Source organism: Microcaecilia unicolor, chromosome 14 (genome assembly GCF_901765095.1).
Source record: "Microcaecilia unicolor chromosome 14, aMicUni1.1, whole genome shotgun sequence".
Taxonomy (NCBI): Eukaryota; Metazoa; Chordata; class Amphibia; order Gymnophiona; family Siphonopidae; genus Microcaecilia; species Microcaecilia unicolor.
In genome coordinates, this window is record NC_044044.1 from 42,264,344 (window position 1) to 42,275,777 (window position 11,434).

Here is an 11,434-nt window from a genome sequence, read left to right on the forward strand (position 1 = left end):
ATGTCCGATGATGGGACGGTCCCGGGGGCCCTTCACAGCAGGAGGCCTCGAGGCAGGTGGAGACCTGATCACTGCTCCCACTGTCCTAAAGTCTAGTAGCAGCCATGCTACCGACACTCTCAATGCCGGTGTGATGCTCGATGCAGTCTCTGACCTTGAAGCAACCAGATTTGGCTCCAAAAATCCTCTCTCCTTGAGCCCTCTCTGGGAAGACATAGAACACAGTTAGCAGGGGCTATGGTGGGGCCAAGACACTGCATCCACCAAGAATGGGTGGGTGTCTTTCCTAGAGATTGTCTGATTGCACCAGGTGCAGCGCTTGAAGCACCTTCTCCTCATGTGGAAAAAGAACTGAGACCATATTCTTGCAGCAAGGTGCTTGTGTATCGCACTCCATAACGCTCTCATTTAGCTATGGTAAATACCAGACTAGGTGAAGCGGATTTGCTTCTTGTCCTCGGAGAATAAAGCATTTAAAACACTAAGGTCCTCCCCAAGGGCTTTCACTTACCACACCCTCCCAAAAGACATTACATGATGTGATAACCACAAGCGAGCTTTTCTCTGGAGTAGCCCCCACATTGGAATGCACTGCCTGAAAGGCTCTGCTTAACACAAGACTATCTCTACTTCATGAAGCCAGTGAAACTTGGACTCTTCAACCAGGCCTTTAATGGAAGAGAAGAAGTAACTAACTTGCGAGTCTCACTCACACACACAAGGAGTGACTCGAGCTACATATACTGCAGCAGGACATGTTTATCCACTCCTACCCTAGCTAACAGTTACCATCTCTCTGACCTCATGTGCAACTTTCTTTAAATCAATCACCTTACTTTCTAACTCTTCCTACTTACATGTTACTTTTACCTTCACCATCAATTATAATGCTCTATTGCGTATTGTGTTGACAATGTAAGTAGTATACCATGCCATACTTTGTATTGTTTTTGAATATTTTTACTTCTGTAATTGCCTATTGCTCATGTTTGATCTATTCTTACTGTACACCGCCTTGAGTGAATTCCTTCAAAAAGGCGGTAAATAAATCCTATAAATCCTTCTAAAGCACGAAGGGATCACAATGTGAAGAATCTAGTTACTTCTATGTGATCTTCATGCTGTTGGCAGCACACCCTGCTGCCAAGATAACTGTAAATATATGCTGTAATTCTAAGAACCTGGACCTACTACAGCTCCATTTTGCCCTTACCAAGAGAAGCAGCATGAAGCAAACAATTTCCATCTCCTGTTGTTGCCAATGGCAGAAGTCTTTGGCAGTTAGGATCTGCATGAGCCCACCAATTCAGACGATCTGTCAAAGAAAGAAGGTAGTGAAAATAAGTTAGTTATCTAAGCATCAAGAAATATGCTTTAAAAAAAAAACCTACTGAAAAATACTTGTGTGCACTATTCAATTAGCAACAGAAAGACCAACAGAACCTATACGTCAATACTGCACCAGTCATTTGTCTCCTGCTAATGCAGCATATTATCAGCTTATAATTGTGTGTCCAGCTAACAAAAATTGAAAAAATGATGCATGTCCCCTTCCTCCATTTGCAGACTCAGACATGGATTAATGGACAACTGAGTAGGAAGAGTTATTTTTTTTGTTACATTTGTACCGCGCGCTTTTTTCCCCACTCATGGCAGGCTCAATGCGGCAGGCAATGGAGGGTTAAGTGACTTGCCCAGAGTCACAAGGAGCTGCCTGTGCCAGGAATCGAACTCAGTTCCTCAGTTCCCCAGGACCAAAGTCCACCACCCTAACCACTAGGCCTCCTCCTCCAGTTATAATAAAGCACCTTGGTAGGATAGCAGTGATTGTTTAGGTAGCTGGGTGGTATGGGCTGTAATTGTGTGTGGCGAATGACGGTGTATGTGAGAGTAGAGCTGTACTGAATATTCGATTCGGCCCCGAATAATGCCCTGAATACATTATTCGTATTTGGTTGAATAGTGATTTAAATTCAAATACAAATAAACCGGGCCTCTACTGTGCAAGATCTTACTAAAATAAAGCAAAATTACTTACGTATAGCAGGCGTTCTGAGGATAGCAGGCATATATCTCACATGTGGGTGACCTTCATCCACGATGCATGGTACGGGCACTGCCAACTGCACTGTCACTTTAAATCTTTGAGGCAGTGCCCACATTGTGCATGTGCCTTTCCGCCTGCCATTCGAGCGTGAGACCACCAGTACATTACTAAGACGACAACTCCAAGGGGTTGCGAGAACATATGCCTGCTGTCCTTGGAGAACATCTGCTACAGGTAACTTAGCTTTCTCTGAGGACAAGAAAGCATATTATCTTCGCTTTCTCTGAGGACAAGAAAGCATACTATCTTCACATGTGGAACTCTCTAGCTACCAAGCTCAAAACATGAATTAATTTTAGTGAGCCTGGTAGAAAAAAAAGAGCCAGAGGGCAGAGCTGCCATTCAATAGAGATTACAAGATTTTGCAGGATTGCTTGTCCAAACTGGCTATCCCACCTAGAATGCTACTGTAGACAGTACTGAGTAGTGAAGGTATGATAGACCACGTAGTCGCCTTGCAGATGTCTTCAATGGAGGCAGAGCGGAAATGGCTACTGAAGCCGCCATGGCTCTTACACTGTGAGCACTGACCCAGCTATGAAGGGTCAGCCCCAGCCTGAGTATATGTGTAGGAGGTACACTCGGCCAACCAATTAGAAAGAGTACATTTGGTGATGGGAATCCCTAATCTGTTTGGGTCAAAGGATACAAATAGCTGAGAGGACTTCCTATGAGATTTTGTATGCTCCATATTGTATGCTAGAGCACGCTTGCAGTCTAAGGTATGCAGTGCTGCTTCTCCAGGATGAGAGTATGTCTTAGGGAAGAAAACAGGAACTACAATGGACTGACTGAGGTAGAACTCGATATCACTTTAGGGAAGAATTTGGGGTAGGTTCGGAGGACCAACCCTGTTACGGTAGAATCTGGTGCGAGGAGTCCTTACATAGTTGCAGTACCAAGTCCGATGTCGGACATTCTTGTGTTGTGTTGGTGCACCTAATGTCGATGCAGGTTCTGCATCCAATGCTGAATCCTCTGCCATCTATGACCAAAAGGTTTTTCCACGATGGACTCTGTGGGCTTCGTGTCCACGGTTGCATATGCAGATAGAGACCACACTCTGTCCTGCTGTTCCAGACCTAAGCACTGAACACACCAGTTAGGGTGTCTATGCCTGATATTGCATCAACGGGCTGGGTTGAGGCTGGCGCAAGCAGCCTGTAAGCCAGAAACAGACTGTCTATGCAGGTGCCCTCATTGACATGGAAGGAAAAATGGCTGACAAAAGGTGAAAAGGCTCAGTAGCCCAGGGAGCGCTTGTATTTCTGTATCTGAAAATGGTCGATGCTTCCCGGCCAAAAAAAAGGGCACAGTAGCCTCAAAGGGTGAAAAATTAAAAATATTTGAAAAATCAATAATTTGATTAAAATTAACAAAGAGAAAAAATGCCCACAAAAAGGGAAGGCACCAAAATCGATGAACTGAAAGAAGATTTAGAAAACCAACCCCTCTGTTCCGTGGAAAATGCTAAACTGTTGGTCCATGCTCAAGTGTCTGGTGGAGGCAGTGCCTCGGTTTTAAAGTAAGCGCACTATGGCAGTGTCCGCACCGGGCTCCGTGGCTGATGTTACCCACATGTGAGAATATCATCTCTGCTTGTCCTCCGAGAACAAATGTTTTAAAAACTTTGCACTGAAGCCTTGTTAGAGCCAGGTTGTATTTTATTGACCACGTCTCAATCACCTTGCCAAATTTGATTATAGAACTATAAGAAGGACTGTATTACCCAGTTTAGAAAGATTAATGTCTAATTTCTGAGACTCACTGTAACTTTTATTTTTTTTTTTTTAGCAAGCGCCTCTTGCCCAACCAGAGTCCCCCACTGCTTCTGCTGGAGATGATACCCGTTCAGCTGCTGAATCAGGAGAGTCTGATAAAGAATCCATCTGCAGCAGTTCTACAAGCAACGGGGGCAGCAAGATTGGCAAGGACAAAGAAAATGAGAAACCAAAAAAAGACCAGGAGAAGGAAAAGAAAAGGACAGACTCAGTTGCAAACAAGTTGGGAAGTTTTGGAAAGAGCATAGGAAGTAAGCTGAAGAAAAATGTGGGAGGTTTGATGCACAGTAAAAGTGGGAAAGGAGGAATGAGCAATGGACCAAGTGAGGCTGTGGACAGAAAAAAGAGAAAATTCAATCAGAATGAGGAAAGGGAGTAGAGAGGAAACTTCCCAAAGTGACTTGGGCTGCATTGGCTGAAAAGGCTTGCCCTGGAAAGGTGTCAACTGACAAGCAGCAAGCTGACCCTTACAAATACAGCAGTGATGTGAAGCTGAGGCCTAAGCATCTTGCGGGCTGCCATGCAAGGAGAGCGCAAATTCCATCTTTGCCAGCCTCCTCAAAACCAGCAACCGGCATCCTTACCAGGAAGAGATGATCCAGAGGTACTTGGCAGATGCTGAGGAGCGTTACTGGACTGAGAAGAAGAATATAGGAAATTGTGGCTTGGCAAAAAAGCCAGAACAGGAGACCAGCCCATCCAAAGCAGAGGATCTGCTTGTGAAATCCTTCATATCCCCAGCCAACACCTAGTTACAGTATTCAAAACACAGAGTTAGCCATAGGAACTAAAGTAACGCATATCCCTTCGAACTGCTCTGGAGTCTTTACAATACCAAGACCCTCCATGATGAACACTTCAGATGGTTTGCAGCCTCCCACCTATCAAGACTCTAGAAGGCAGGTTGCGGGTGGGCCCTGCAACACTCTGCCTTCCTATGCTACTTTTCCACGCCATTGCACACAGGGGCGACCACACCCTTATCCAACCAGCCCAATTCACCTTGGAAATCTTCACACCCAAAGATGGATGTACCCCAGGTTATTCAGTAGAAATGTGATGGCTCTTCTTGCAATGGCTACAGTGAATATAGTGAGCAGGACAGCTTGCAAAAGACAGCCAACATAGACAAAAGCAAAAATCGAATACTTTGTCATGTGCAGCAGACAAAATGCAAGCACCCAAATTGCAATTTTTATGGACGCCCTGAAACTGGGAACTTCTGCTCCTGTTGTTACCGGGAGGAACTGAAACGGAAAGAAAGGGAACGAGAGGCGCTAATACATAGGTTCTGAAGGATCAAGGTGAAAGGCAATAACTTTGAACTCTGAGACCCATAATGTATGGGAAATGCAATAATCTGTTGCCCTTTCCTAACCACTCTACTTTCTAAAGGGGTTGGCTGAGTGAGTGACAAGAGTGATTCCACTATAGTGCTTCAGTGGTGGCAGTCCAAAGAAACACCTCACAGAGGGTGAAGAGTACATGAGGGGGAGTATGTCTGACAGACTGGGGATTGCTAAAAGATTTGCAAGCCATTGTAAGGGGCATGCTCAGATACACAGAAGAGATTGGGGTGATTAAAGCACTGTTCTGTGCTGCCTCCCACACTGCAGCAGGTTCAAAATAATATAAAACTACAGTACTGTAGCTACATTTTAGGTAAAATGATTTAGCCAGATTCAGCTAGATGTAAATGTGACCGAGTACTACTGCAATAAAACTTTCTTTGATCTAACATTGTGAGTAAAAAATAAGGAAGTGAGTAACTGCTAAGCTAGAAACTTCTTACTGCCCACATGATTATGATGAATTAAAATTTGCTATACTGCTAAATGTAAAACATATCAAAGTGTTTTATAAAATTATATCAATGGTTTATAAAATTACAACAAAAAATAAGAAAAGAACTCTAATTATTGATAGGAAAGACCTATACACACAAGACCACACATACAAAAAACCCCACAACCCCTCTCAGGAGAGGCATCCACAGCATTGAAATACCCAGCGACAAAATATAACTTATGTCTTAAAAGAAAACTTTCTGCTGTTAGGCCAATTGGCAATTGATTCCACAGAACAGGAAATAATCATAAGAATGCCTTTTTTCTAATACACTCCTACTGTGCTTTTGAAAGAGGCAGACCTAACAGCCCGTCTGCCTGAGAATACACGGTATCACCACCATACATGCTAATATGATTGTATAATGCTTTAGGAGCAAGAGTTGGTAACTTAAATTGAGACCTATATTGAACTGGCAACCAGTGATATTTTAGGTATAAAGGAGTCACTCTTATCAAATTTACTTTACCAATTAAGCATATGCCTGCATTTTGACAGGTTTGCAGCCTCTTGAGATTGTCCTACACAATGAAGAGAGAAAAATCCTTTAGATACCACAAAACACTTTGAGATGTTTTACATTAATTATAATTTGTTCACTGAGAATCCATAACGCCCAAATACTGTTACTAGATTCACTGGAGCTCCAAAAAGTTAGAGGTACACAGATGAAGGTTCTAAGTGACCAGTTAACCAGCAAGTCTTTCAGGTGTTTAAAACAAGCCTATGTACCTGTAACCAATGAAGGGCTACAAGATAATTTTGTAATACTGTAAAATCTAAATTAAGCGGACAGATCTTAAATATCATCTGCATATAGAATAAAAACTGGTACCAAAATCCTGAATTACTGTTAGAAAAATGTTAAACAAAATTGGGGATAGGGCCGATCCCTGTGGAACCCCTGATCTAAGTGTAAATGATGCTGACTTGTCAGATCCTATTGCAACTGCAAAATGATGAAAACCACTCCAATACTACACCCCCAAGACATGATCTCCATCTCCCTAATAGCACACACAAATCAATCAGATCAAAAGCAGAACTTGGATCCATGTGTGCTCACTTACCTTTATCATATAAACTTTGCTGCTGATTTAAAACGAGGAAGAAGAGAAATAAAATAATTTGGAGCACGTTTTTTTTAAAATGGTACTTAAGTACATCTAATGGTTGTAAAGGGTTTGTTGTCAATGAAAAGCTTTATTTCTGTAGTGCCTCTTAATAAAAAATCCTTTTGGCTGTATACAGCACTGTGCCTTCACATATCATGCACAGGCTGGTCTCCTCCTGGATTTACTTAAACCTCTTTTTTTTTTTAATTATTTTTTTTAATAGAAAAATTGGCTTTGGTTCTCAGAATGCAGAGTTGGAAGGAGATAAATTATAGAACTAAGTGAATCTGTCAGTGCTAGCAGGGATCAGGCACCAACGCTAAATGTTGCAAGGTCCATGGGTACAACCAGAAATCCATATTTTGGCCAGCAGAATTCAGGATCCTCAACTAAGCAAATCTTCCTATGCAGCCAAAGCACTGAATGTGGATTAGGCCTTAGATTGCAAAGTATAACCCAACATTTATTCTTCAGTTTTGTCACACTTTCATTCTTGCCACCTGCTCTAGGGATTACCTCAATAAGAAATATTTCTTCTGAGCCTTTCTCCTTTGTCTATTGAGATAGTACTCCACATACTTTGGCATAGCAATGAGGTTTATAAGGGTCATGGTATGCACAAAATTAACCTATTCATCTCATTACTCCTTAATCTTCAGTTTTTTGTTTTTTTTTGCTATTGCACAATAAATTTTGAAGTCTGAAGTCAATATTTACTCTAGTCTGGAAGACAGAATAAGAAAGTGAGGACATGAGAGATGACTAAGTTTTAAGTATCTATGTAGAGCCTGGGTTGCAGATCTTGAATATTTAGCTGAACGGCTTCCGTCTGTGTCCTTAAATAAACTAATTTCTTTGAGAATGGAGTATAGTGTTCAGTGGAGGGTGCAAATCTGTTTATGCACCTAAACATACTGTTAGTGATTGTGACAACAAAGTAAAAGGGAGAACTATTTTTACTAGTACACTGAGTGGACATGAATCAGAAGTTACACACATGAATGCGTTTGCCCAAGTGACTAACATTAGAGGAACACTAAAATTTTACTTTTTTAATTGAAGGAGAATACATTTGCACATTTAGTGCTGGTTTTGATGCTGAGTCTGGAAAGAGTATTATTTTACTGCTTAGGTGAACATCCCTTCTTACTAATCTGTTTTCTGAGCATGCCACTTCACAGTTGATTTAAGGGTAATGGTTCTTCTCTGAAGACTTTTTAAAAATAGAATTTAATTTAAAGAAAAATAAAGTAAGCAATACTGAGTGTTTGGAGTTTTCATACGGAAGTACTGGGAAAAGTCTATTGTTTGGCATAGTCAAACATACCCTGAAGCTGAATCAGTGGATCCACACAGAGCAATAATGTTTAGCATGGACAAGTACAGTCGGCAAAAGAGCATCCTTGCAGAACTGGAACGGAATAAAAAATAGAAAGCAGAAATAAACTAAGCAGTCTGCTGCTGTTAAATATCTTGTAATCTGTTTAGTTCTGCTTGGCTTGCAGTTACTTCCACACTACCTCTTTGCTGAAAGCATTTGGCTCAGTTTTGTTGAGTCTTTGTTAACTTGACCTTTAGGCATGATGTAACAGAAAATTTAAAAAAAAATATTTTTTTATATTGTCTGAGCTTAGCCTGAAATTTTGAAGAAACAATAAAGCAGGTTTGGAAAACGTTCTGCACCTATTAAAGAAATTAAATTAGCTGCCGACTTAAACCTCTGTTTTAATTGTGTATATATTTTAGATCCATAGACTCCACCTCCTGTTAGTGTGCAGAGATATACTTAGGTGGATTTGCTTTCTTCTGCAGTGTTTGCACAAACCTTTCTAGGTGTAGAGCACAAACTAGTCACTCCAGCCGTACAGGGTTTAATAGATTGGTACCAAGCAAACCATTTACTTTTTTTTTTCTTTTCCAATGAAAGCTTTAAAAACAAACCAGTTTTCAGTTAAATACCAGAACTATGCAATTATGTTAAATGTCAAGCTCAACTTGTTAGTCTGGGTGTAAAGAAGATTAAAGTGTACTTATCAAATTCTCACTTGTTGAGTCCTAATATCTTGTGCTTTGGAAGACGTTCTGCTTAAGAAGATTGTGATGATGTATTTAAGAGAAGACTTGCAGATAACATAGAATTGCGACAATCTCACATAGCTATTGTCATCTTTTCTGTACTTTTCTATTAAGGCTGATAAATGACACTTTTTAATGTTGAGAAAGGAGCCTAGCAGCCAACTTCAGATCTAGAGGGGCCAGTGAATTGTTCCTGACTGTTAAACATTTCTGGCCACTTTTTACTATCTGTGTATACCTACCTGTCTGATTGTGTTAGTAATGTTGCACTTCATTCATTGTTTATGATGATTATGGCTACCAAGAAAGTCAGGGAAACCTGCATTTTTCACAATTTCTGCTTTTGTTGGAGAGTATTCTGGTAGCTGTGACCCTTGGGTTTATTGCTTACTTTCAGACAGGTGTCCCAACAGTATAAAACAGGGCATCCCAAACTGTTCTGAATACCTCACAGCTACTTGGGTTTTCAGGATATCCACAATAAATTTGTGTAAGATCAGTTTGCATATTCTGAATCCTTAACTGCAGCAACTTGATTTCATGTGTGTATTCATGTGGTAGGGTCCCGGGAAAAGTTTGGGAAGCCTTTGTATAAAAACCTGATTGAGTTTTTGTTGGTTTTGTTTAACATACAGTTCTTTAACTTTTTTTTTTTTTTTGCATAATGCTTTTTAAAGATGCCTTGATATAAATATTACTAAATAAAAGCAGTTTGACCTCACAAAAAAAGTTATCTCTGACTTTGGTACATGCAAGGCCCTGCTTTCCATGAGTGGTGTTTCTCTTTAGTAACATTAAAGTAGGGTTTTTTTTCCCCCTCACCATTTAGCAAGAAAACTACATGAGTGGAAAAAGTTGCTGTTGTATGTAAAGCAAAGGATCGTTGAGGATAAGTAGGACAGCAGTATATTTCCTACATGTGATGTCATTGTGATGAAACCCAGTGCACTGTATCTTTAAGAGGCTTTTTGCAGCAGCACCAGCACCACATGTTTGCAAGTCGCTTCCTACCCCCAGCACACAAGCACAGCCTCAGTCTTTCTGTGGAGTAGGAAGGTTGCATCTCTGTGATCTTTTCCTCAGCGATGTTTTTTTCCCACCGTTTTGTGTCTTCCTCTGCAGGTATCTTTATTTCCTTTCCTTTTCCCTCAAAGTTTTTTTTTTTTTGCCATCCCTTCCGTCTGTTTCAGCACTTAAGTTTTATTTCTTTTTCCCGGCTTCTAAGGCCCTCTTAGGCTGGAACATGCCTCAGTTGGAGGTAAGCTGTCCCCCTCCCCCCCCCATCAGTGTCCATTTGATTTAGCCAGTATTCTTTTCCTATGGCAGAGAAGACCCCCCCCCCCCCCCCCCCAAGTGGCTTCAAAGCAAACTGGTGATTTTCAAGCACTGGTGCGCACAGTTGGTGTGTAAGGATGCCTTGGCCAGACCCATGATCCAACTACTATGCTCTTTGTTTAAAAAAATGCAGAAAAGCACACAAAGCGAGTCAGGGCTGCCAGAAGGAAATATTGGCTCTTCAAAGTCTGGTCATTGGCATTGAAAGCACTGACCCCGATCGCTACCAGGGCTGCACCTGACACTGGGAGTGCATTGGCATCGATGAGGTCTCCATGTCCCCTAATGTCAGGTACTGGTGATGGGGGGGGGGAGGGGTAACAGTAGAAGAGATGGTGTTAAGTAAGTTGGGTGGAGATGGGATCAGAGGAACAAGTTGTGCATTTCGACGGAGGAAAGAAGGTGGGTGGTTTCCTCTTCGGTGATATCAGAAAAGAGGAGGAGGCCTGGGTTGGTTAGTTGAGGGGAGTGGGTTGAAGGGTGAAGAGGAGGAGGTTGGCTTGGTAGTGAACTCAAGGTTGATCTTCTGCACCTTGTCGCAGAATTAGTCAGCCAGTGATTGAGGAGAGAGTGGTGGGAGCGGAGGGCACTTTGAGGAGGGAGTTAAGGGTGGTGAAGAGACAACGAGGGTTGCAGCTGAGAGAATTAGTCAATTGGGTGTAATAGTCCTGTTTGGCAAGGAATAGGGAGGACTGGAAGGAGGATAGCATGAATTTGTAATGAAAGAAATTGGTCTGGGTGCGAGATTTCCTCCAGAGGCGTTCAGCAGATCGGGTGCAGGAGCGAAGGTATCAGATGCAAGGGGTCAGACAGGGCTGGGGATTAGTACGCCTTGTGGGACGGGGGATGGATGTTGCGAGTGTGTCTAGAGCAGAGGTGAGAGTGGCATTGTAAGCGGAGACAGCCTTGTCAACAGACTCGGAGGACATGATGGAGGGGAGGAGATTAGAAATACTAGAGGATAAGGTGGGGGGGGGGGGTCAATAGCCTGGATATTCCTGGAAGTAGTGGTTAGTGTTGGGCGGGGCTGAGGGGGGGTGATGAAGTGTGAAGGTGATCAGGTGATGATCAGAGAAAGGAAGAGCTGAGGTGTAGAAATTGGAGGGTGAGCAGGTAGAGGAGAGGACGAGGTCAAGACAATGGCCAGTTTGGTTAGTAGGGGTGGTGGAGGA

At 42.1% G+C, this 11,434-nt stretch overlaps 1 protein-coding gene across 1 annotated transcript in view; it reads left to right on the top strand.

Annotated features, from left to right (window-relative positions):
* Positions 1-8,568, top strand: part of OTUD7B (OTU deubiquitinase 7B) — a 147,854-nt gene extending 139,286 nt beyond the window's left edge. Inside the window, 7 exon segments of the mRNA XM_030186934.1 lie at positions 3,902-4,237; positions 4,239-4,292; positions 4,294-4,383; positions 4,385-4,429; positions 4,431-4,610; positions 4,612-4,897; positions 4,900-8,568. Coding sequence (XP_030042794.1) covers positions 3,902-4,237; positions 4,239-4,292; positions 4,294-4,383; positions 4,385-4,429; positions 4,431-4,610; positions 4,612-4,897; positions 4,900-5,183 — 1,275 coding nt within the window. The 3' untranslated portion in view covers positions 5,184-8,568.
* The last annotated feature ends 2,866 nt before the right edge of the window (positions 8,569-11,434 follow it).